The sequence below is a fragment of the Pezoporus wallicus genome, unplaced genomic scaffold (genome assembly GCF_028554395.1).
Source record: "Pezoporus wallicus isolate ANWC-B61680 ecotype Strahan unplaced genomic scaffold, APGP_CSIRO_Pwel_v1 contig_7178, whole genome shotgun sequence".
NCBI lineage: Eukaryota > Metazoa > Chordata > Aves > Psittaciformes > Psittacidae > Pezoporus > Pezoporus wallicus.
The window spans coordinates 2,064,313-2,091,877 of NW_026636884.1; the positions used below are offsets into that span (position 1 = coordinate 2,064,313).

Below are 27,565 nucleotides of genomic sequence, written 5' to 3' on the forward strand. Positions count from 1 at the left end.
AATTAGTTTATTTCCGCACTTCATCTTGAGTTACAGCTACTTTAACTTTGGTTAAAAAAGTCAGTTTCTCTCTTTGGAAAACCCCAAAATCCAACAATGAATCTTACCACACAACTTCTTAATTATTTCTGCATGTGAGTTTTGGCTGTGCTCCAACTTTGAAATCATTATGCTGCTTCAGAGTGTAAATAAGTGGGACTGGATTAATAAATTGTATGAAACATGGTGCCACACTTCATTATAATCCACTTATCAAAGTGGAAAAACCTTTTAGTACATAAAGTGCATCTGCTTTTAATTTTCATTTTGATCTTTTCTTTGTGTTTTCAGACACGAGTGTACCTGTTCAGGGAGGCTTTTAATGCTGGTGCCTGGCAGTTTCAAAGTTACTTCTGAAGATGGCAAAACAGAGCTAAGAAATTTGGGCTGTGTTAGGAAGAGCATAGGACTGGATTATCCTCTCATAATTATAAATTGGGGTGCACTACATCACACTGAAATCTGTCATAAGTAGAAGGCAGATCAGGTTTTTGATGTTAGTGACCTTTTAAAATTTTCTTTTTCGTAATTCAAATTTTATTTATCACTTTTGACTTACAAAATGTGTTTCAAACAAGTGAAATTTTGCCTTTAGTCACTGTCATTTTTCAAAGATAAACTAATTGCTTTTGATGCCAGGAGTGAGGCCCACTGTTTACAGAATATAAAAGTAGGTTGTCAACTATGTGAAACTGAGGTTAAACTTGTTGCGATGGCTTAACACTGAAAGACCACCACCCTCAATCAGCCATTTGATCACTGGCCTCTCTTTCAGGTTTTAGACCTGCTCTCTGTTGCTGAAGGGATTGGGCTTCGGCAGTGGCTAACTTCTGTCACTTTAATGGAAAAATTGCTGTATTTTCTGAAAGTTAACCCTGAGGATTTTTTGCTGTTCGTATGCTTCTTGAACAGTGACATTTCAGTTCACGTGAGTTCGTATTAAATAGCTACTTGCAGGAAATTAAAATTAATTCAATCTGCTTAGTGCTACCAGAATTTTAATTGTGAAAATTGAATTAGAACTGTACAAAAATCTGTGTTCAAACATGCCCCTTGTGAAGTTAAATGTGAATAGACTGAAGAGTTTTGTATTTGTTTTTTCTTAAATGTATTTGATGCAAGAGGTGAGGATACATACCATGAAGGAGTGGCTGCCCTAATATGGGGGTCTTTTGTTTTCACTGAGCAAAACAAATTCTGAAATACAAGTTATATCAGTTAGGCAGAATGATCTTTGAAAGTAGAATGGGGTAATTTGATTTATAGCTTGGTGATGTTGTATTTGTGTCCCAAGATGACTTTTTTCTGGTTGTCCCATGTCTATTTTTGTCAGTTTTGCTTTCAATGACCACCATCATTTGGGCTGAAATTCGGCGTATTTGTTTTAACCGAAATGTCCATTCCCCAATAATGAAGGGAAGTCCTGATCCTTTTAAGATCACTCTGGCATATGAGTTATGAAAAATTTGTTATGCCTTAAAAGGTGACTTTTTTTGTTTTTTTTTTTTTTCCTTTTTCAAACCCCAGTGGTAACTTTGTAGGTGTTGAAAAAGCCAGATGCAGATTGAGTCATCCGTGGCTTTAGTTGTTCAAGACCTAGCATGATTCCATTGTGAAGGATCACTGCTTGATCTATTTTTCTGCCAAAGCAAATCGCAGCTCCTAGTGAAAAGGTGCACTAATGAGGGCATGAGTCTGGCACCCAGCACAATGGCTGTCGCTGAAAAATAAGATTTGCTTTTGCCTTGGGGTCATGCTGATGCCATGGCCGGAGATGTTGAATCCAGCACACCTGAAAAAAGGGGTCATGGGGCTGTCACTTGCAAGATGATGTCCAGTAAAATTTGGGTTAATTAGATGAAGCTTTGATTCATCAGTTGTTTTGCTGCCATGTGATACTTTACTCAGCGTCTTGAGGTTGGATGAGTAAGCAAAGGGTGAAGTAGCTGTTTTCAGGGATGCAAAAGGGTTGCCCTGTCCTGTTCAGCTGTTTGTGAGGAAGGACTGTGGAATGAGGTGCTTGACAAGCCTGACCTGAATTGAGGGTGTGGAGAGAGCTGGGACTTCTCTGGGCTCTGCAGCCTGGAAATTCTGCACCAACTACAGGGGCATTACTCATTACTTGTAAAGATCCATTCATCCCTTCATTATAATCATCCAATCTTCTGCTATCCCCTCATCCTCTTTCTTCTGTGTTCTTTCAGAATTACCTGGAATAACAGAGAGCTGAGGTTCCTGATAAAAAACAAATAAATTGAGAGGGAAAAAAAAAAAGGAAAATAGGTAGGCATATACATCTTTCAAAGGGTAAAATAGACTTCTCTTTAAAAAGCCAGCAAACAAATGCAGAAGACTTTCTGAGTTCATTTTGGTGGATGTCTGATGCTACTTTGGCCAACATTTCTGTGTTGGGGATATTGAGAGATTCTGCTAAAAGGTTTTGCAATGGTATTCCTTGCAGCCTTTCAAATAAAATTATTACTGACCAGGGTTCCAGAGGAAAAGATTTGTCAATGTATCTGCTGACAATATTTTAAATTGTCACTATTATTTATAATAATATTCATCATTATGAATTTAGCATATTTCCAGTCTGAGCTGTAGTAAACTGTACATGAAAAATGCAAGAGAAAAATATGCTTTGAAGATAATGTGTCATTCACACAGAATAAAATTTATGATCTGCTGAGCATGCTAAATGCAAGAGCACAACAGACTTGAACTTCAAAATGTTTGCAAAAACCAAAGGGTAGCTACTTAAAAAAAAGTTAACGGAACATTTTCACTAAGATCAAGAGTTGGGAAAAGTTTTACTTTGTGAAACAAGCTGCCTATTTTTTCTAGTAATATCTTATATAAATAGCATGCATCTCATTGAAGGAGTTTGCCCAGAATTGCGAATTATAAAATTGAGTTGCAAAACATGGAATTAGTGCTCTGTAGCTTCATTTTTTCTGTCTGTCCTGTGAAAACAGAGCTTGTCTCTTAGTTTTCCTGTTCCATATTATTAAACAAAGACAGCTTGATACATGCCTGGATGTTATCACTAGGATGGTGTGACACACTAAGCTGTTTGAAATAGTGAATAGTGCCAACAGGTTTCAGCCCCATATACATTTATGAATACAAATGTTTTTACAGAGGTGAACATTTTCAGTAGAGTATTTACTGAAGGAGTGTGGCTTAAGGAGCCATACAGTCAGCTAGAAATCCTTACATTACCAGTTAGTGCTCCATATTCCAGAATACATCAATGCACACTCTTAAACATTCCCTTCAATGAACTTGATATAAATCTTACACAGTGTTTTTGAAATCCAGTTGTAACAGTTGTGGAGCAGTATATACTACATCATGTAAGTAAATGTAGCAGAGCAGTTCACCACATTTATCAGCAAAAATGGAAGGTGTTTCAGTTGCAGTTCAAGATTTTTGCATGATGCTTGTTTAAAAAATCTTTCCAGTCCTTCTAGGCCATTTCTTGCACATTGAAATTTTCCACTAAAGTGCATTGAAATTTGTAGTATGTCAAGAATGCCTTATCAGATTTTTAGCATGGGAAAGCAGAAGTAAGCACCGTGCATACAATGTGATCTCTTATAAATCTGTTCTATATGCCGTTCTGCAGTTAACAGCATCTAGAGACTTCAAAATTAGTCTTTGGTTAAAATTTAAACCAAAATGAAAATTTGGAAACTTGCTGTGAAAGAAAATACTGTAAAATATTAGATGTGTGATTCTGTCAAAACAGCCTCTAAAGCCCTAATTCTCACTCTTTATATTGCTGTATCCATTATAATCTAAAATCAAAAGCAGTTGAACTGAAAACCGGTTTCAAAACAGAAACAAAATGATTTATCTCAGTAACAGGATTCTTTCAGTGTCTGTAGGTATTTCTCCTTGGTTTTCCTCCTAAACAGATTTCCAGTGCTGTGTGGTTTCACCAAACCGGAAATGCTTTGTGAAGATCACACACTTCTTACTCCTTTTCTGTGCTATCTGGTATCATTCAGCATTTCTTTGACCACATGTAAAGGCAGTTACTGTGTAGTCATGTGGCCATCTTTAGACTTCCAACACACTGAACCAAAAGCTTTCTGAGTTCGTCTGGATTTCAGGAGGCCCGAGCTGTCCTCTGTGACTCACTGTTGATGTGGCTCTTTGGTATGAGCTCTGCCTCCTGTGGAGATGACAGGAGATGACAGGGAGCCCTGGGAGTGGTTTCAGAACCAGTTTGGGGCATATCTTGCGTTGGAGGCTCTGTCCCTCTGGATTATGGCATAGCTGGCGCACCAGGCACAGGCTTGGAGAAGCTTTCAAAATTCTGCAGCAGATTTTAAGCACAGCAGCAGAAAATGTGCGCATGTACCTCAAATACAAGATATGTGTATTTTCTCGCTCACTTGTCTCACTGTTAATAGGTTTCAACCCTGTTGGATGGTTTCTCCTGTAGAAAATAGTAACCTCTTTTGGGCTGCATCCCATGCTCCCTTGCCAAATTTCCTCTCTCTCCTTGATCCCTCTCATTGGTGCCCTTTCGGTCTGCTTAAAATAGTGAGTGAGAAACATTTTTATAACTTCTCGTCTCCTTTGCCAGGATCACCAGACTGTACCAATTGTTTTTCTTAACCTGATCTCAGCCCACATGTGAAAGCAAAATTCCTGGGAACAGTGAAGGAGCAGGAGACGGTCTCCATGTTGAAATCGGCAGAGCATTGGAGTCAGTGTTCTTAAATGTGGATAGGGAGTGCATAACAGTATGGCAATTTAAAAACATTCACATATAAAGCATGAGAGAGCACAGCCCTCCCTGCTCCTCTTCCAGAAATAAAGGGAATCGGCTTTGTATCTGTAGTCACAGTTGGAGGAAGCGCTGCTAGTTCATCTCTGCCTTCAAACTTGGCTTTCTGGAGGAAACAAATGCAATAGTTAATGTGCAGAGCATTAAGTCACTGTTCATGACTTAATCACTGCCTAAGGACAACCTGCAGCTCTTTCTCTGGGATACTGAGTAAGAATCAGTAGCATATTTCAGATTAGAGGGAGGAAGAAGATCGGGTGATCACAGGCCAACACACTGGCTTTGAGAACGTTCTTGTCAACACTGTTTAATTATAACATGTTATAATTAAATAGCAGTTAAACACAAGGTTTAAAGTACATAGAAAATATAGAAAAACACTGTGTTGAGGAAGTTTGTTGATTATCCTCACTATTTGAGCACCAACTGACGTGCCTATGCTTTTAAAAGAGCCCTAGCTGGGTTTTGTAGACCCTACAGATAATGATGCTGTTGAGATTATGTTTTTATCCATGTCCCAGGTAGTTTTAATACACTTTGCTTGGGTGTATGAAATGAGCTGTAGCCACACCTTTGACTTCAGTGTAAATGTGCCCTGTGAAATAACCAGTTACACACTGAATGAAGGAAATAATACATTGATAAATCAGAAGACTGAAGAAAAAGTTGTGGGACAGGGGAGGGGTAAAAGACTGAAGATGAAAGTGGATAAAGGAGAAGGTTAGCAAATGAAATTTACTGAAAGAAAGAAGGGGGGGTAGAAAGTAAGAAGATATACAAAAATACTATTAAAATGGTAGATTAATCCAGTAATATAAAAAGGCAGAGAAACTGAAAGATGGCCAGGGATCTAGAAGCAGCAGAAGGTAATTGGGAATGATAAGCAAGTAGGAAATATCCCAGATGAGGTGAATATTTTGCCAAAATCAAAACAAATTTTAATTAAGTCTGTAATTTATCATGAAGGAAGGAAAGCTCTAAATTCTTGCTTCAGAGAAGGATTTAGACTATACCTGTGTTATAGGCACACTCTTTAATAATGTTAATAGATTGATATTGTCTTGAGCAATTAGCAAATAGTCTTTGTCTGCATCCAAAAATCACGTTATCTGGGAACAATACAGTCAGAAGAGTGAAGCTGTTCAGTAATAAGGGAGATAAACCCCGAAGTCAGACTGAATTTTGGGAAACCCTGAGGTTCAATATCTAAATGCAAACACCAAGCATTTGTTATATGAAATGAAAGGGCAATATTTATATCCAAGTTCTGTCCCTTGTCTGTGGCATTTATAAGGTTATTCTGCATCACACACAAATCTCAGCATGCGGAACTGAGTTTATTAGTTTACCGTGGTCAGACTGGACTGGTTTAAACAGAGCTGAGGAAGTTAATTATCAAATGTCTCAGGTGGGTCTAGCAATAAGTAACTAGCTATGGAGAGAGGGACTGGCGGTGGCTTAAGCCTTTGGAGCTGCGGCAGGGGGACGGGTCCCGCCATTGCATGTGGATGGCCGGCTGGGAGGGACTGCCCTAATCTGTTTCCCAGGTTGTTCGAACCAGTTCAAGAGCAGTAAAACAAGGTTATGTAATTGACATGTGATGTAGCCTAAAATAGTGACTGCAAACATAGGCTGCTGTTGCTGGGCAGTTGTCAACTGCTAAAAAAAAAAAAAAAAAAGCCTTCAACTGTCTAACAAATGGACCTTTTAAATGAAAATGCAGTTTTGATTTCCATTGAATGGAGGGTATTTTCCTTTTTCTTAAACTGTGAGAAATAGAGGCTCTGTGAAAGCTGAAACTTGGAAAGAGATTCATCATCGTCCTTACTGTGCCAGTTTACTTGCAAGTACCTACCCACTGCAGATGGTGAAATAGAAACCTCAGGTATATGCAGTTTGTTTCTTGATAGTGTTGATACAACTGTCAAACAGAAAATCCTTTTCTGTATGTGGAGAATCATTGTGATAATCTCAGCAGTAATTTTGTTTACATGCTTGCCATTAAAAGGTAGAAATAGTTTATTTTTATCAATTAAAAGAGCTTATCTGGATTGCAGAGACAACATCGGTTTCACAAAATCTGTGAATGTTTCAGAGCTGGATGAAAGAAACGGATCACATAGCTCAGTGAGCATAAAGGAGATGTTAGGATGTACAGATTATCTGATTTCTTGCTGTAGGAAGCAAAGCCCTTCATTAGGGCTGTATCAGAAAGCAGAAAAAAACTGGTGTTCTCTTTTCTGACCAGATACTCTTGAGGTGAGAGGCCTCCTTTAGAAAATCCTGATGATTTTCTGCAGCCTTTCTTTGCCTTTCCTTCAGCAGGGAAGGTCTGTAAGACAGGTCAGAAGGGTTGCAGGGGCTGGGCTTATTCAATCTGACAGTCTGTTGTGTAAAGGGAAGGGACAGAGTTGAGCAGTAAGTAACATTTATGGAATTGAGGGAAATTTAGTGTAGAATTACAGACATCCAACCCACATTTTCCCCCTGCCCCCATTCAGTAATGTTATCAAGAGTAACTTCAGTAAATTTGTTGGTTATAGATTAGCCACCAAATATAGAATAATAATTTTGCTGGTAAAAACTGATAGAAGCAGTGGGAGGATCTGTAGAGGAGGTCTGGGCACTAAGGTAGTAGTGTTAACACTTATACATGCCTATTCAAACAGGTGTCAGTAGGTACTCCAAGCTGTAAGACTTTTGCACTTACCATTGTTATGGAGATAATCTTCCCACATGGGAAATACAGTGAAATCTAAGCCCTTATTTCAGTCCAGAATCTGCGAAAGGCCAGGTTGGGTGGGGATTTGAGCAACCTGGTCTAGTGGAAAGTGTCCCTGCCTGTGGCAGGGTTTTGGAACTAGGTGATCATTAAGGTTCCTTCCAACCCAAACCATTCTATGAGTCTATGAAAAGGATCCAACCTCTGACGTGCAGATCTGCAAGTCAGGGCTGGAGGTGGCTTTCAGCTCCTCTCTCTGCTCACCCTGCAAGAAGGCTTGGCTGTTCTGGCAGCCTGCAGGGAGAAGACAACTTTGTCTGCAATTTCATGAGTCAAAGTAATAATTCTCATTTTGGAGGAATAAGGAAAGTTTGGTCATTCTACATGCATTCTGATGTGCTTCAGTGCAATGCTATTTTAAATGTTGAGGTTTTTTTTCAAACTACTTCTGCTTTCTTTGGTCCTTAGCTGTGCTGCCACTCCTGTTTTCTCACTTTCCTGTCTGTTTGCGAGGCCTCATGAATCATGTCTGTGTCTCAGGACCCAAAGCCTGCTCTAAGACGTCATACCTGGAGTGGCTTTTGGACTTTTCCCTTACCCTCCCCAGGGGGTGTTGCAGAGGGCGTGTAGTTCCAGCAGAGAGAAAAAAGAGAGCTGGCTTCCCAGGTAGAAGCAGGAGAGAACATGGAAGGCAGCAGTGCTGCAGGAGAGGGGCTGGGCGTTAGTGGCACACAAACGAGCATGAGTCAACAACCTAATGCCATTGCCAAAAGCTAGATTTGGTCCAGGGTTGCATTAGTAGGGTTGTTGTGTGCAAGATGCAGGAAGTAACCATTTTATTGTCCTTAGTGATAGTGAAACTCAGCAAGAAAAATGCACCCAGTTTTGGGCAGTCTGTTTTATGAAAGAAGCTGGAGGAGAAAAAGAGGAATGACAACAGATTTCGGAAACATGACCTATGAGGAGAGATTGAGAGAACTGGATTTGTTTAGTCTAGCAAAGAGATGGGGAACATAAATCTTTTGATAGGCATGAGATTGCTGTAAGAAGGTGGCAATCTATTACTCTGTATGTCTTAGATTGTTAACGTCTTTCAGTTGCAGAATATTCCTATTTGGGTTAAATGCAAGGGGAAGAAATCACAGCTTCAAGGCTATGTAATCACTAGCCTGATCACATGGCTTATGAGGAAGTTGGAGAATACCTTTCCTCAGAAGGTTTTGAGACAAACTTAGAGAAAGGGGCAAAAATAAACCCAACCCAAACCTGCCTGAATTGTTAGGCTGGTCTTATCACGCTTTCATGAGTGGGCTTGAATTAAGCAGTCTTTGGGTGCTCTTCCAGCACTACACTACTTCTTTTCCGTACAAAATTTAACATTTTAACAAGAGAGCAGAGATGTAGAAGACTCATCAATGATTTGCGGTTCCTGACTTAGACTTTAAAAAACTGGGGAAAAAAGATAATTTTTAGGAGGAAGATAAGGCATGGAATATTTCAGAAATTTATGTAATTTTCTAATTTGGCTTAGACAGTAACAAAAATATTACTGATAAGAAATATCTACACCCCATTCCTACCGCAGCCTTATATGGCTGGAAGTGTCACGGCCCCTTGAAGAGTGCAGCAGCACTGTGCACACAGACAAAAAGCTCATCTTAGCAAGTCAGTTTTTGGAACCAGTGCCTCAGTCATTGTGCTGGAGTTTTAAACTGGGGAAAAGCACAGCTTCTGCTGCAGCCTCACTTTGGCAGCAATTCATAGACCAAATAAGAACAGCTTTTTTTCCCTCCTTCCTTCACTGCTGAATTTGGCTTGTTCAAGAAAATGTAGGAAGAGGGAAGACTGAACTTTATGAATGCTTCGTTTTTGTTTTCTTTTGTAAGCCTGTGAAAGCAGGGAATTAAAGAGTCTTTGCAGGTGAGAGAGTTGGAAATATTAAAGTGGTTTTGTGCATGTGTTTGGATGTGTCATTCTGCGGTGTGTAGTGACACAATAACCTGGAAAGTGCAAACCCAAATATATCTCTAGCTTTACTATGAGTAGGACACATCTCTGTTTCTTCTTAGTGTGTAACTGTGCAGTACCTGTTAATTATTTATTTTGAACAGGAAATTTTTCTGGCATCTTTTGTAACTCTGTATTTTAGATGGAACAGGAATTAGCTCATAAAAGTGCACTTAATGGTGCCATATGTAAAAATTACTTTCATCTTAATGCTTTTAGCACATGGGTGATGAGAATTCGATAGCTACTCTGTCACTTTCCAGCCCACTTGTGAATGATTAAACTGGATAAAAAACCCCCAACTGTATTAAGCTAAGCACAAACTACACAAGCAGATCAATACATATCTTGAAAGAGTTGGAGATCTTGCACCACAAAAACATCAGCCTCTTTGCAGGATGGTCTTGCACTTCTTGAGATCCTGAAGAGCCTTGGAGGTCTTGAGAGTTGCATCAGTTTCAGATGTGTAGGTTTTTGTTTTGATTCTGAAGTTTGATGATCATGACTGGGGCTCACAATACACAGATGGAACATAGTGATTCATTACAACTCTCTTTGCTTTACTAGCTTACTTTATCAAACTGGTTTTATTTTAAATGTATCATATTTGATTGCATGAAAATCTGAAGCCATTTTTTTTCATTATAGATGATAAGCATTTTAACTGAAAAACTGTTAATTATTATTTCATAGCTGTATTCTACATAGAGGGTTTTCCTGAATGCTGATCTCTCTTCCTCTTTTTAAGGGTTTTCAAGTTACGTCCATTAATGTAAGTCTTAAGATGACTGTGGTTATTTAATTTTTTTTAGAAATAAAAAAAAAAAATAAAAATACAAGAAGACCTTCGCTTTTTTTGAAAGATTTTCGCCTTGCCTACTGGAAAAACTCCTTAGAGATTTTGTACCATACATTACTATTCAGAGTTGTATGATTCAAAAATTGATCAACCATTACTAAGTTAATGTTTTCTGAAATCATTTGGCCTAGTAGATAGGCTAGGAAGTAATAATTGCAGGCTACCTAAACCGTTTGAAGGGTGAGTTAGGGAAGTATTCTGTTATTGTGGGAACATTTCTTATGAAGTCACAGTATGGCAGTGATTGAAACAAAAACATTTGCACAATTCTTAAGAATGTGACCCCAGCAATTATCCTGGAGTACGTAAATGTTAACCTCTTTTTATTAAACCCTTTAGCTTTTGAAACCAGTAGTGAAAAATGTTGACTTAACAGGTGTACAGTTTCGAAGAGCAAACTGCCTTCAGGGTAATTCTGCAATGGGGTTCATTTTGCAGCATTAGAGCTGACTTGTCATATTAATAGCCTGCACCCGCCTGTGGCAGCCTAAAAATGGTATTGCGGTACTCTGTGATGCACAAAGGACATTGTATGAGCACTGAGCAGTTGTACTAGCATTCCTAGCAGAAAAATAATCATTTTTCCCCTCTCCCCACAAAAAATGCTAGACTAGTATTTTAAGGATATGTAAACCATCTTTATATATATATATATATATATATACATACCATATATCATTAAACACTTTTGTTTTCTACTCTGATTTTACTGTCATGCTGTCTGCGTGAAATTTCTTTACATGTGCTCAGTTCAGTACGGAGTAAAATTATAAATAGGAATCAAGTTGACTTTTCTCTTGAGTATCTGGTTTTTGTATTGATCACATCATAAACTAAACGTGTGTTAGCAAATCATTTGGTGATTAGCTGAAAATTTAATCTTTTTCTTGTTTAGCAGGCATACTAAAAGACCAGCTGATAGATACTGGTGCCATCACTGTATTGTACAGTTTGATTTTTGTACCTGGCATATCTTCATGAGCTCATATTCATGAATTATTTTGTGTAGGTTTTGTTGTTTTGCATCTGTGTCACAGTGCTAGGTAAGGTCTCTTAATAAAAACCCTTATTCGCCTGTCTGCTTGTTTAAACATCTAAATCATTACCTGAATGATAATACCTTTGTGATACTACAGTAACACTTCTCTCACTCAACTAAGATAGATTCTCTTTGTACGAGACACTCAGTGAATACATGCAAGAAACAGCGTAAACTTCAGTTCACTGTCTAAATAGGTAACATTGGGTGAGGGTGAAGGAAAGTCAGATGCAGAGATAGAAAATTACTGATCTGAAGTTTGAAGGCAAATTCCTGAAAGACCTCAAAACAAAAGCCAGGTCTTCTGTGCTGAATGAATATTCTTTGTCCTTTCCTGAGAAGACGTGTTTGTTGTGGAAAATATTTTGGCAAACGTATGTTATACCTCTTGTCCTTCAGCAGCTCCATCCCCTTATGGAGGCTGCATGTTTGCTCTCGCTCCCTGCATGCATCGGCCTCCTGTGTATTTCAAGTGCAGTTCTGCTTCTGAGCCATGCCTGAGCTTCCCCTCCGCACCTACAGCTGGTCCTTTCTTTGGTCATAGGCGTCAATTTTAACATTATTGGTGCAGCTCTTGTGTTTCAGCACATCTTGCCTGCCCCCTTCATGACATGCTTAGGAGTCTCTCTGCTTAGGTGCTGGCTGATGTTACTGCATTTGCAATGAGAATTGCTGTTTTTCCTCTACCTTGCGTTTCAGACATCTTTGTTTCAAACTGGTGTTTAGTAAATAGTTTCTTACCTTATATCTAAAATGCCTGTCCCTGAGGCTCAGTAGTTCTTACAGCACCTGATATGTAAGTCTGCAGTATGCTGTTGCATTTTACACAGAATTGTTTTTTGAACTTTGCATGCTGGCAAATCCTGCAGCTTGATTTAGAGTTTGCTGTATTTCTGTGTCCTCTCATTTCACCCTTCTTCTAGAAACCCTCTGCATTGCTTTTGATTGCATCTACTGCAGACCATTTGTTCTGGCTGCCCCAGATCCCTGTGTGCCACCTCTGGAAAGAGGCAGCTAAAATAATCTTCTTTCATGCTGCACCAGCCCTTCATGGTTCTTTTATTCTTCTACCTCAAATTCAAGCACCTGACTTTGAAAAGTCCATGTGGTGGTCCCCTCATCTGATACACTGCATCTGTTTGCTCTACCTATGTTCCTCCCACAGAGCAAAACGTCTTTTGAGTCTCTGAGTTGTTAAATGCCAGCCTATTTCTCTGGTTGCCATGTATTTCCCTTCTACTAAATGTTGTGCGTTAAATACCTGCTGTCTCCTCAGAAGTGCTTTTCTGGGGCTTTACAAGACTAAAATAATATGGTTGTGATTTATGCCTGTTTTGATAAACCCTTCAGAAACCTTCTGCTATATAGAAAGTAACCAGTAAACTCAGAAATCAGACACCTAGTGAACTGGTTGGAGGGAATGGAGCGTATTGGGAAAGTTAACCTCTGCTTTGTCTTTCTGCTTTAGCTTATTAAATTCTTTAGCATGAGAATGGCCCCAGAACTAAGACTTGTCAGCCTGCTTTGTCATACAGCATGCATAAGATTTGAGAAAGCTCAAACAAATAGTTTGGTTTTTTGCAAGAAGAAAAATCCCAGTCTTGCCTAGAAAAAAGTAATGAGATCTCTCTCATAAGTGACACACCAAAACTCTTTCCTAAATTACACAGAAGACATGCTCATAGTAAGGCCCATGACAAGTCCCCGAGATTACTGGGAAGGCTAAAGAATGGGATTGGGAATGTCTGCATTGATAAGAAGCTCAAAATTACTGAAAAACAATAGAGAAGAACAAATGGGAATTATGTAAATACATCCTCTAATAATGTGTTTTGGTTTTGGTTCATTCAGGACAGCACAATTACCTGTGTGCGGGAAGGAATGACTGCATAATTGATAAGATCCGAAGGAAGAACTGCCCAGCCTGTCGATTACAGAAATGTCTGCAAGCTGGAATGAATTTAGGAGGTAAGCAGAATATTAATAGTTTGGTCTCCTAATTTGATTAGGCAAAAACATAGGAAATGTGCAGCCTTTTTATAGTTCTGGCAGCTGCATAATCTCAAAAGTTTAACATGGAATTATCCTGAAGTGCTTAATAGCTAATAAGCTCTATTGTCATTCTAAATCAAGTTTTGGAGACACGTATTTTACAGCTCAGAAAAAAGAAAAGTGAGTGTTTTATGATGATGGTAATTTTAGTGGAATTTCATATAGATAAAAGTATTATGGTTTCAAGTATCACATGTTTGTATTATGGTTACAAGTGTCGCTTTTTATGACAAGCATTCTCTTAAATGCGGGGAAACATTTTACACCATCGTGAAAGCAAATCAGCGTGTAGTGAACCTCTCCACTTTTTTTGTTGCTTGTTCAACATTTATATTGGATTATTTCTGCAACTGTATGGATATGTGGTTTAGATAATATTACTCCACTGTGCGTATGCTACCAACAAAAAGACAAAACCTTTCCTTAATAACTGTCAACAGTATTTTGAAAAGAGTATGACAGCAAAACTTACAATAGGGTTTTTTTCTGTTCTTTTAATTCTTCAATTGCAATGTCTGCACAATTCTGGCTGTGCTTCAGTGGGCGTCTTGTTTCAAGTTACCACCTGAGTAAATTGTATTACAAATCACTTTTTTCCCCACTACTTTTAGGTTTATTGTGTTGTCTGTGAACGGGGCTTTGGATACTGCTGCAGGTCCTTTCCCTGATGCACAGAGTGGCCCTTCCCTTACAGAGTGTTTTCACTGTTCCAGAAAATTATAGCATGGTCACATTAATCCCTCCAAATCATTTCCCAATTCGCTTTTTATCCTCCTGGACCTATTCTCTGCTAGTAGCTTAGTTTAGTTCTATAGACAGATTTAGCTGCGTGTCTTTCATAGGTTATATGCAAAATCCTAGTTCCTGCCTTCTGCCTGGTACCTTTTTCTAACTCCCAGATGTCTTTTTCTGTCTTGTCTCCTGGCAGAAATACTCAAGCAAAGAACTTCTTACTTTTTTGGGGATGTTAGCCCTGTTAAGACCTCTTTCAACTCTTTTCCCTTCAAGTTGCCTTCTAGGCCCCTTGTTTCTGCTTCCCAAAAGAAAATGGGGCCAGACTGTGGCATGCTGGGTGCTGACAGTTTTCCTTTGATTTTGATCTGTGCTATTGATACCAGCAAGGAAAGCAGAACAGCACCTTTGTTTGATGAAGTGGGAGCTCCATGATACTAGCTCATTCTTTCCAAAAAAAAAAGATGCCAAAAATGCATGTGGAGCAGGAAACCCAGATCCCTGGGGTATTGGAAATCTTGCTGCAGCCCTCCAGCAGCTGGTGCAGGGCATCCTCCGTTGCCGTGCCCTTCTAGACGGCATGTGTGCTTAGCCCTGCATCAGAATACAGGGCTGCAATCCGACTTGATAACCTTTTGAAACAGCAACGTGTGACACTTTGCAATGTCATGAGTTCATCACTGCGATTTCCTAGTGTGTTTGAAAGGATGTGTTCACACAGTGTCGTCTGCAATGAAAAACAAGGGAGGAGTAAACTTTCCTTGAGAGGGGTTGTTTTTTTCTCATTCAGACACATTGGCTGGAAATCTTTAAATGAGGAATGCATTGAAAATCTTCCCCTATGTTGGAGCTTGGTAGTCTGCTGGAAATTGTAATTAGCGATCTGCATTTAATGACCTAGAAGGCCAAGTCTGCCTCCACAGTGTACAGCTGGCGTGTGGTTGAGCTTTGCTGTTTATCTGTTTTGGTGGTTTTCTTCATGTAGGGGAGCTAAAGTGAAATTCTCATTCCTGATTTGACCCATTTATGACACATAAATGAACTAAAATTACATAGAAAGGTCTTTCCATCACAGCAGTGAATGAGAGAGTGTGGGTATGGCGCTGTCTGGATGTTAATGCAATGCGGTACCCTCTGCATGGTCCAGGAGACAGCAGCTAGGTTGGAGGCAGAGAGGACAGCTGCCGGAGAGAGGTAAAGCGCCTGCTCCTTGGAAACAGAGTTACTGTGTAGAGGGCTCTGAGGCTTGGTAAATTATGTTAACCCACCTTTCAGCCTTTGACCCTGTCCAGGTCTGGCAAAAAATGTTGGTAGAAAGGCCATTTGCTGCTTAGGTGTTTCTTCTTACCCGGTGGTGAGAATCATGGAACCATAGACTGGTTTGGGTTGGAAAGGACCTCTGCCATGGGCGGAAATACCTCCCACTGGACCAGGTTGCTCAAAACCCCACCCAGCCTGGCCTGAGTTTTGCATCGGGCATCTCCAGAGGAGCAGCACAGCATCTCAGGCTTTATTTTGGGAACTTCTGTGTGCTGTTGCAGGGGAGTTCTGATAGGATAGAGATAATCACAAAAAAGGAGGTGGAAATGGGAAGAAGAGAGATTAATGAGTATTTGAAACCAGTAATTTTCTCTTCAAACAAATTTCCAAGGTTTAGTATAACATTTTTTCATAATTAGCTCAAAGAGACTGAGTATGTTCATATTATTATGAAGATGCATTGGAGCTTATAGCTTTATTTGGTCAGCCAAGTTTTGCGAAGAATATGCGCTAATAAAAATAGACTTTTAACTGTTTAGAATTTGAACTTATGGGCAAAATGTGCAAGTGTTGTGCTAGGCAGTGTGATCGGTGTGGAGCTGGAGGAAAATGAATTTATAAGCAGTGTAGTTCAAGTCCTGTTTGCAGCACAGCCCTTTCTGCAGCTGAGTCACACTGCACAGTGCTGTGCTCTTTGTGCACCAGATCTAAGTTGAGCTCTCACCCTCCAAATGAAAGCGGAGGTAAACACAAAACTCAGACTGTATCAGAGATGCCAATGTGTTTGGCTCCTGAGAAGCAGAGTAAGATGATATGCAAAAGGGTCACAAGAATAGCTCAGGCCTGAATTGCGTGCAGGTTCCTGAAGCCATGGGCACTTCTTTTCCACTTGTACATAATTATAATGTTTTATCCTCTTATTAAAAACTAAATAAATAAATAAAATCCCAAGTTGATGTAGGAGAAATGTTGCCTTGGGGAACAAGGACCTTGACTTTTCTTTTGCAGCTTTCCCTTGTCTTCAGATAGGGACCTCAGGCTGCCGACCTGCTCCTCCTGCTTACTGCCATGGGGGGTTATAAAGCAAATTGTTAATTTGAAAGTTTGTGATTGTCCTCCTGTTGTTATTGAAGAGATTAACCTGTGTAGTGGCAAACTGGAAATCAGAGTTTCCCTATTTCCTGCAGCACATTTTTGCACAATCTCCGATTAATCCACTGAACTCTTTTCTTTGGTTTTTGTTGTTGGTTGGGGTTTTTGGGTTTTTTTCCCTTTTGATTAGATTCTTTGTCAATATGTTTTTTCTTTTCTTTGCTGTGTGAAAGTGTCACAGGTTGTTTTGATGGCATATCTCCTGCTTCCCGGCATGATGACAGTTGTTTTCCTAAAAAAAAACAAACAAAAAAAATAAAATAATATTTTGATGTGTGGCAGCATGCTATGCTTTAAGCACCTTTTATAAATACGTGTAGTTCAGCGATACAAAATACATCTTTTCATGAATGCTCAACCAAATTAATTTGGCAGTTTTATTGTTTACCTCCTTGTTTTGTTTGCTGAAAAATTGGAGCATTTTCCAAGCTCTTAGATCCTCTAATAATCTTTAGAAAATTATTCATCAAGGCAGCAAATTATTTACCTAATTATGTTTTTTTTCTCAATTTTTGTTTTGATTTTCTAAGAAGCATCTGCAACCTGTAATTTCTGCAAAGCTGAAGTTATCAAATATCATGTTAATTCATCCTCCTCATTTCTATAAAGTCTCTGTATGCACTACAGACAGACATATCCCTTTGGCAAGTAGGATTCCAAAACTTTTTCGGATATCATAGTTTGTTTGTTGCCGTGTTGGTGGGTTTTTTTTTTAACTCCGGTGACATATGCTAGACTTAATTATTGGAAGAGATTCAGAGTGAGCAACTGCACTCTGAAGGTATGCTGGCCCATTTTTGGTTTATGCTCTTTTCAAGATTCTGTAATTAATTTTCAGTTAATTATGGACCAGAATGACTTCATGAATTGTGAGGTTTCTTCCAACATACGCTGTGATCAGATTTGTCGAGTCTCTCACTTCTGCACGAGACATTTTCATTTGACTCCCACCTCATGCTGCTGTTCCTTAGTCGTGTCTGTCCCTGCTGCAGCACTGGGGGAAGGGAAGGGAAGTGAGATGCCACAGTCCCACCCTGGTGTTCAGCATGGTTTCTTGTGCCATCCAGCAATGTAGCTGGTGTCTTGCAGCAGTGCCTGGGATGCTGCACTGCAACCAGGGCAGGCCAGAGCTCCTGGTTTTATTCCTGCTGTATGCCAGGCCCTGTGCTGAAGCCTGGAGAAGAGAAGTGTTTTATGTGCTGTACCCTGATGGGATCTCTGCCCACCAACTCCTTTTCTTGGCAGGTTAGTCCTTGCCCCTCTGATGTGACCTAGTGAGCAGGCACAGAATCATAAGAACCACATAATGGTTTGGGTTGGAAGGGATCTTAAGCTTATCTTCCACCAGACCAGGTTGCTCCAAGCCCCTTCAAGCCTGGCCTTGAACACTGCCAGGGGTGAGGGATCCCTTCCTCTTCTGTGTGATCAGAGAGGATCCCACTTGAGCCATGTGATGTGCCATATGTGCTTACGGTACAAAAATGTGCTGAGAGGGTCAGTACCATGTAGGACTGCATTCCTTTCCTGCCTCAGCTCCCACGTAAAACACTGCTGAGAATACCAGTACTGGTCTCCCACAACAGTGAGAAGCAGCTTGTTGAAGTATCCTTTGGATATCGAGGGGAAACAGAAGAGATTTCACCTTGCAAATTGCATAGTTCATCACTCTGTCTGCAGAGACTGCCTGTGAAATTTGAGTCTTGGGTCTGCATACATTTACATATGTAAGACACTTCATGCACACGGTGCTGCCTGAGATTTGTAGTCTTCACTTGCAGATATCCTTATTTTTTATACATTAAATTATTTCAATAATATGAAAAATAGATTAAAGGAGAGAATCAATAATAAGATACAAAACTTCACCTTTCTGCCCAGTTTTCCATTTTCTATTTAATAACTCATACTAGTAGGGATTTAAAACTGTGGTCTTATTTTCAGTTACTGCAGCTTATGCGTTTTATGTTATCATTTTCAAATCTTTTTGAGAAAAAGAGAGCAATAGGGAGAAAAAGAACAGGGGAAAAAAACCATGAGTGCTAGAAACCTGAGAACTAGGAACAGCTTAAATAAAGAAAAAATGTATCTTTTTGGCTTTCTTTTAAAATTTCTCCTAAGCAAGGTTTCATAAAAGAAATAAAACCCTGTGTGTAAGAAACTGAAGCAGTTTGGGGTACATGTATAGTTAACTTTTATTTCTCATTTAACTTTTAACTGTGAAGTATTTTGAAATGCCCATTAACTTTAACTGCATTTTTATTTGCATTTATTATGTAGCATTTTCTTCTGAGGGAATCTAGTCAATTTTTTTAACTAGAAACATTCAGATGGGTGTGTGTCAGTTTGTTCAAGAGATTTTTACCAATATACAGCGAGAGATGAAAGTTAATTGTGGGTTTGATGAAGCAAAACCTCACGTTGTCAGTTTTTCTCACACTTTAGCTGGACAGCTTAGTTGTGATACCCACCAATGTCTAGGTTAGCATAAGTACTGTTTCAGAGAACATTCATGTTTTTCTAGATGTGGCAATTTCAGAAAACATTCTTGTTAGAAATCCATCAAGTTCCGAGATTGTGTTAAAATCTGTGCTCTTAGCAGGGAAGTGAAGCAGTGATTTACCTACTTTTATTTGCATGTACAGTGTATTGAGCCCAAGTGAGTAATATAACCTTAAGGCATAGCCTGCAACCATGCTGTCTTGTGCTGTGATTTTGTTAGCTCTCCTAAATTGTCTTACGGGTGTACTCATGTAAAGGAATCAGCAGGGAAATCCATGTTGCTGCCTGGAGCCCATGTTGGTGGTTCTTCAGAAGAGGACATCTTTGCAACTGTCAGAACAGTCACTTGCCACAACTATTAAGAAACTATGTTTGAATGATGACTTAAAAACGCAGGATTTTGAGGAGGGCTGGTAACGTCAGGGTAATCTCTTAGGCATCGATGAAAAAAAAAGAGTTTTGAAAGCGTGCCCTTGCACTTGGCATTTTGCTGATGGTTTTATTTCATATGTGAAGGCAGCTCAAGAAGACGCACTGCAGTAGTCCAAAAGCACACGGCTTTCATCCAGCAATCCTTGATCAAACTCCTAATCAGGTTCATGTTCTCAGTCCTCCTTTGTTTTTTCAAGTTTTGCTGGTTTCAGCTCTGCCTTCTGATGAGTGCCCAGCTGCCAGCAGCATTTGTCTTTCCTCCAGGAACAGCCTTTCAGGCTTTTGGCACAAGTCTGCTGAACTCCAAACTTCCCTGTTGTATCTGCTGGACTCTCCATCATACCATTTGTGGCATAACACCCTTGGTTGCCAGCCTCGCAAAGGAGCTGCAGCACTTCTGGGCTCCTGCTGGCAGTACGTGTCCCAGCCTGCCTCGTGTCATGCGGTGGCACTGTGCATGCAGGCTCTATGGGGTTTAGTCTGATTTCAGCAGTATGCAGCACTCGCTGTGCAGGCTTAGAGGTTGGTCTTTCCTGAGTGGTTCGTATTCTGTACATGGTGTCTTGCTTTGGTTCAAAACACAGAATGGAGAGGGTTGATCACAGCTTTATGACAGAAAGACTTAGGTCTTCCCAGAAGAGGTGCAGAAAAAAATCTTCCACTGTTGTGCTATTGTTAGGCAATAGGACTGAAGCGCAGCAGTAGCTCTTGCTTGAATGCCTTCTGCCAGGCATTCACTGGTTGGCTTGCAGGGATCCCCTGTGAGCTTTTAAGCTTTCCTGTCTGTTGGCAAGGTGCCAGCTTTCACCTCCAGGATGCTTCCAGGGTAAATGAAGTTTCTGGCTCCTTGACTCCCCAAGACCAAGCGTGATTCCCCCCCCCCCCCCCCCCCCCCCCCCAATTCTCTGTCTTGTAGGGCTCTTAAATTTAGTAGCCTATTTTCCTGAGGATCCTGACATGAATTGCCATTTGTCTTTGTTGCTCGTACAGATGCATAAAGCAGGCAAGCCCATAATACCTGGGTTCATTGCTTTTTTTCTTGTCATTCTGGAGCAGTCCAGAGTGCTTCAGTGTTTCCAAAACTGTTACATGCAACTCTTGGTGGTGTTCTGTCCTTTCCTCTGTCACCAAATTATCATGCTTCCTTCCACAGTCCTCTAAGTCCATATCCTTTTTGCTCTTCCCCACAGTGACAATGTAGTCCCAGTTAAGAAAGAATGCCTGTGTCTCCTGTTCCTCTCTCCAGAGCTGCTGGTTATCACAGGAGCCCTTCCGAAACCTCTCCCTGTGGTTGGTGGTGGTGTGTTTCCATTACTCACTTCCTCATCACTGCGAGAAGCTGTAGGAGCAGGAGGAACTTGTCCTTCGAGCTTCCACCAAGCCATTGCTTCAGAGCATGAAGGTTTAACTTGCCATACCTGACACAAATTTGGCCAAAGTATGGTGGTCTCACTGTGCTGATTAAGTTTTTTGTTAAATCCCTCATTAGTTGCCTGCAAGTGTGCCATGGACCAATTTGAAGAGCCTGGAGTGTAGCAATGAGAGTGATCAGGAGTATTTAAAACTTGACTAGTGGGGACAGATTGAATTACTTGGCATTGTTTAGTCCATAGAAAAGACTGCAGGGAAAGGTGAAGAGAGGGGCAACAAATGTTGTTTTAGCAACAAGCGTTTGTAAAGAGGAAAGGAGATGATCTGCTTTTCATGTCTGTGAAAGCAGAACAGAAGTAATGAGCAGCAAGGAATAGGCAAGTGAGGAAATGGAAACATATCTGTTACTGTAAGGCCAGGAGAGCACTGGAATAGACGGTCTGGGGAAGAAGCGGAGTCTGTCATTGGGTGTCTTAAAGATAAGGCAAACATTTGTCCGTTTGTCAGAAATGACAGGGGTACAGTTGGCTCTGAGCAAAAGGATGGCTCGTACAACTGTCCCAGGCCTCTTCCGGACTATGGTTAATATTGTGTAAATGGAGTTAAGCTAGATGATTTGTGTGCAAATCAAAAAAATGTGAAAATACTCTTTCCACATGCAAAAAAGCTTCTTAGATTTTGACATCACTGATCTTCATTGAATGAGCTACTCTATCTGTCCTCTGCGTGACAGTATGTTTTGAAGAAGCAATGGTGCAAAGACTATGCAAGTCATGTGCTCTTTTTTTCTGACATTGTGTTGCTTTTTTGATTGTCTGCTACTTTGCCACTTCACAGGTTTTAAATTGACTCTAGAGCTGTGGTTTACTCCAGTAATGTCACAAGGAAAATTTATTCAATCACAGATTGTGCCTTAGCACGTGAGTCTGTTGTTCTTTCCTGTTGTATTCTCATATGCGCTTTGCTTCAGAATTACCTTAGTAACTTGTATTTTGGTTTGAATCTTGTTTCCTGGTTGCTTTCTTTTTTTTTCCCCATCAATTCCCAAGTGCATGACTTTCCATTTTTAGGATCTGTTTTTTTGCTAAAATAGGTGTGAGAAGTGACAAGGATACCTGGGTCAAAAAGCAGACTTTGAGAGTTTGATGTTAGTAGAAAGTACCAGCAGGTTATGAAGGAAAAATTTGAGTGCATTTAAGTCTCAGCAATACACAACAGGCAAGAAGGTGATGTTTAACAAAGGGGAAGGCAAGCTGAAGGCACCGTTGGAGCATCCCTGAGCCACCCAGTACCACACATCTTCCTGCAAATTGGTGGTGGTGATTTGTGTGCTTTTGTAGTTCTCTGCCAACAGTTTTCCTGCATCCCCCAGTTCTGTAACATTTTAGTGGTGGAAATCATCTTCCCTGCAGAAGGTGCAAGAGAAGGAAGGAAAACTGTGGAATGTCAAGACCATAAGACCGGTCCACCCTGAATGGACAGAAAGGGGATTTGTCAGTAGGGAGTAGAGAAGATACTGATGAGGGACAGCAGTCCTGCCATCAAAACCTTGCAGTTGTCATACTGGAAAGAAAGAGCTGAGGAAACCTGTGTGTGGCTTCTGGGTCTGTCTGCACAGAGACCAAGCACATTCAGACACGTCATTTAGACATCCTCTTAGAGAGGCATGTGTCAATTTAGTCATCTACTGGCATTTCATACACAACTATTTCAACCTCAGGAGAATTTAGAAGCGTGCCACTCTGTCAGTTGCAAAGAGATACTCTGATGGTTCAGATCATACGTATGGGTAATAGTGCAGAGTTGCATTTTCCCTGGAAAGGTGACTAATATCACATACAGGGCGTTTCACTTACGGTCAGGGTGATTTATTAAAGCAGGAGATTATCATGATTATAGTGTCTTTTTTTTTTTTTTTTAACTAATCATGAACTGGATGGTGAAAAATATGGCTCAGATGACTACAGAAAATAAACAGCCAGCTTGTATTGCACAGATAGTATTGCTGTTCCTGGAAGTGGGGTAGATGATTTCTAGGTGATGAGGGTCAGAGCAACAGCATTGAATGTATTAGAAATAAGGTCAGTTGAGAGAAATCTGAGTTCATAGAGCTGATAAACCTAGGGGTATGGAAATTGAACAAGTGAGGAGACAAAGTACTTCAAATTTCTGTTACTTGGGGAAAAAGAGAAGAGGGCATGTGGTGCCTTACGACATAACCAGAAAGACCGCAGAGGGAAGTGCAATGCTTAACCAAGCTGAGTTCTATTAATGTTAATGCAATAAGAAAAATGAAGCATTTAAAGCATGGCACACTCTAGCATGATGTGGAAGCATGAGCACTCAAGATACAGGATGAGAGGTGCTGCAGCAGAGTTTGCTTATCGATGCTTTTGAAACCCTCTGAGAAGCTTGTTGAGTACCTGTGTCTCCAATGTAAATATGAGGAGGAAATTTCACACGCGGTAAATGTCTACAAGACAGGGCAGTCAAAATGGTTTAATGTTGTGATCAGGATGAAGGGCACAAAAATCTTGGAACAGCCTTAGCACTGGGTATCAACCCAAATAAAAGCAAGAGAGAAGACTTGGACGAGGATTGCCTGCAGAAGGTTGGACGAGAATGGGTGTTTTGGAAGGAAGGTTGTCACTTGACACAAGGCAGAGACCAGTGATCATAGCCAAGAGCATTCAGTCTGGTACAGTGGAAGATTTTTAAATCTGTTCTCCAAAGTTTCCCTAACTTTGTTTTTAACCAAATTACTACCAATGCAAGCAGTTCAAGCTGCTCATGCTTCATTGCTGCAGGTGTCTTAGAGTTGTAGGTGACACATACTGGAGTTGTAAGTGACCTAATCTTTGCATTCATTGTTGATATTTTACTGCTAGCCTTTGAATCTATTTGATGAATAGTTAGATCTACTGATGAATTTAGTAGACAAGGCTTAGCTAGAAAATCATTGAATTTGCCACAGATTTGAAGAATGAATAAATAATCAGTAAAATATGAGTTTTGGGAGCATCTGAAAAGGACTGATTAAGATTGGCTTTCATCAACATTATAATTTTCTTTTGTGAGCTTTTTATAAGGCTTTGTTTATTGGATGATTTAAATATTTAGTAAATACATTTCTTTTGAAATTAATGAAGAAGTACATGGGGGGATTTTATATACCAGAAATGTTAGTTGTGAGATTATGTCAGTTTGGGATTTTATGTGAAATATATGTGGGGAAAATTTTCATACTTTTGCCATTTCTCATTAAAAAGCTTTATCAAAAACAGCTTGATTTGATTTTAACAGGAAACCACTAATTGGCATTTGGTAAAAGTTGTTCCCACACAGGGAGGAGTACCCCTATGAAACTGTTATTTTTCAATTAATTATCACTTTGAGAATTGCTGAGAAACAAGCAAATGTGTTAGACATTTTCCCTGACAACCTAAATATTCCTGCAAAATGCACTTTGGAACTCAGCTTTCTTTTGTCACTTTTGTCCTTCATGAATGTGTACCCGAAGCTTGGCATGGCTAAAAAAGGGATTAATTTCCTCTGTCTCTTACCCAAGCCCTCCCCAGTGCCTTCCATTTTTCACTGCTGTGGTCATCACTGTGCCACTCATCAGACAAGTAGGTAGCTGGAGCTTCATCATTGAGTCAGACCTCAAAATGCACCAGATTTGAGCTGGGCTTTCACCTTAGTTTTTCTGAGGCAACTCTGATGGCTTCTGTGCTGGCTTTGCAAGGTGGCTTCTTTTTACCATCCTATAGAGGCCATCCCTTTGAGCAGATCTCTGTGGCCGTGGATCCACAGTCCTGAATTCTGTGTGCAAAAGCCAGCACGCACTGCACACGAACCATGCCTGTTCCCTGAGATGTGGGCAAGTGCTGCCATTAGGTGCCACCTCCCTGTAGGTGTATGTATTTCACCACTCAGTATCTCTAGCCATAAGTATAGTCAGAAGGAAATGAGGAATTCTTGTTAAAATAGGACAAGATTTCTCACTAAGTGGGTGCATAATTACTTGAAATATCATTCTCCAGAAGTAGCTGTGATGAGTGGTTTGCTGCCACACTGTAAGGGCATCTGAAGTAGGGTCCTGTTGAGGGTCAGTTCTGGGTCTGCAATTTTACTGATTACTTCCATACAAAGGAGAGAGTAAATACATAAATCCACACATTTGCAAATTCTCCCCTGTGGCCAGAATCACAGTTCAAAAGCATATTCAGTTCTAGTGTCTGAATCCAAGAGGATGGCATTTTCAGTAAGGTGCAGAGGGGTATGTTGAGAAGTGCAAGCTGAGGTGGGCAAGAATGAAATACCCAAGAGCAGGTGTTTAGAGACTGCAGTAGAGAAAGGAGCATGGTTGCATGATGGTTTTATGGTAAAGTCAGCAACATAAAATTGTTGCAAAAATAGGCAAGTCTCTTTTGATACTAAGGCATTATTCTACTCTTGTAGAGCTGTCAAGTTTGGGCCTGATGATTGTGATAGGACAAGAGGTAACAGCCTCAGTCTGCACCGGGAGGGGTTAGACTGGATATTAGGAAAAAATTCTTCACCATAAGGGTGGTCAGGCCATGGAATAGGCTGCCCAGGGAAGTGATGGAATCGCCATCCCTGGAAGTGTTCAGAAACCATGTAGGTAAGGGCCTCAGTGATATGGTTTACTGGTGGTCTTGGCAGTCCTGGGGTAATGGTAAGACCTGATGATCTTAAAGGTCTTTTGCAACCTGGTTGATTCTATGATAGTGTCTGGGTTTCAGCACTCCTAGTCAGAGTGGTTTCCTTAACATCTGAACTGAATCTTCCCTCCTGAAATTTCATATTGTGTGCCTGAATAAAGGTGTGTACAGACCAGACACCGCCCAAGGAAGAATAAGGAGAAGAAGAAGCCTAGAAGAAAACATAAGTCTATAAGCAAGGGTTGATAAAACTCAATTTATCTTAGTGTCAAAGAGAGAAACATATTAAGAAGGCCATGATACCAGTCTTTCAATACAAAAAGGGGTGTAAGAGAGGGGACAGGAATGGTAAGTCATTCTTTCTGGCCGCTGGGGAAATGATGAAGAGAAATCAACTTTACTGCAGAAAAAATGATGCTACATTGAAGATACTGGGAGAAGACTGAGTGGTTAGATGTTGGAGACAGGTGGGGGATATTGCGGAATTCCCTTTATTGGAGATTAATAACATACTTGGTTGGGCAAAGTGTAGTTGATCCTGCTCAAAGCAAGAGAGGATAAACTGCTTCACACATATTGCTTCTGTGCTTTACAGTGCTGTACTGGAGCAGCATTGCACTGCATTGTATATTAGAATCTGTTCCAAACAAAGCAAAACTCAAACATCCCTGAAATTCTATATATAAGTAAGTAAAGTAACAAGCAGGAAATATTTATGTAGTTGCAGTCCAGTTTTATTAGTAGTTTAAATCCAACTAGAATAAAGAACCAAAATATGTTTAAATGAACACAATGAAAATATGCACAATTATGTAGATTAAAATACGCATTAGAAGCTCTTTCATCTGTGCTGTACCTCCCTTTTTGGTGTACTGAATGTGAACCAAGAATGAGAATAAAATTTATGGATGTGCCTGGATCTTTGCAGGGTCTGATTGAAGGGAAATAAAATGTGACATACCCATAGATCAGACTTCATACACGTTTATTCCTTGTCTTTAAGCTGTCCAATCCTGTCAGATTAAAGTGTTACTTATTAATTAGTAAGCAGTTGTGAATGATGTTGGCAATGCCAAACTATGTCATTATTTCAGTTATGCCTACCATTTCATTCTGCTGAGTTCGATCATTGGCTTTGATCTTACTCTCCAGTTAAAGCTTGCTTCTGCTGGTGGAGGATAAAAAAATCAGGAAATTTTCGTTGCTTTATTAATTAAACTGTACTGATTCCTCAGGCTCCCAGCAAGTGATACTGTTTTCTGTCACTATCTCCTGTGGGTCACAGCCATCAGAAACAGGTTTTAAAATTTATTTTTAAACTGTGTGAAGGCAGGACCCTTATTGTCTTCCTCACTAGCTGAAGTTTTCTTTTTGTATATTTAGACAAACTGCTTGGTCTCTTCAGCATATCCCAAATGTCACTGCAAAAATCACCTACTGCTTTGCAAGAACAAAGTCCTTTGGTGGTGTGCCTTAGATGATAAAGTAATCTTGTGCTGTTCTTTTAAGTCCTGGTACAACTTGTCCCTTGCTTCAGTAGTCACTTTTCATTTGCTTTTTCCCCTTGGTCTGTCCAGTCAAACCAGTGACTCATCCACTTTTCTGTGTCTTCTGGATTTATATTTGGCCCTTCCTGTTACACTCAGGGCAACACTTGGGTCGCATTTAGGGGTTCTTCATCTACCTCAGTTCTACCTGAAAGGCAGTGGTTTGCTTCCCGAAGTGGGTAATTGGTTTATGGAAGCTTTAGGGGCCTGTATTGGTTGTTCCCTTCTTTGTTTCCTGAAGAATAAAGGGTTCATGCCTGAATGTTATTTGTAGAGCGAATGGGATCATGCTTTAAGATCTCATTTACGTAACGCTTTTCACTTTATTCCATGCATTTGTGTGCATATGTGTGTGCATGTATGTATAT

General features: G+C 40.1%; 1 protein-coding gene across 2 annotated transcripts in view; it reads left to right on the forward strand.

The window, feature by feature from the left end:
• The window catches only part of NR3C2 (nuclear receptor subfamily 3 group C member 2), a 202,569-nt gene that overhangs the window by 135,352 nt on the left and 39,652 nt on the right, over window positions 1–27,565 (forward strand). For both annotated transcript variants that reach the window (XM_057402046.1, XM_057402045.1), the window contains one exon: window positions 13,319–13,435. In XM_057402046.1, the coding sequence (XP_057258029.1) occupies window positions 13,319–13,435 (117 nt within the window). The remainder of the gene's footprint in view (window positions 1–13,318; window positions 13,436–27,565) is intronic.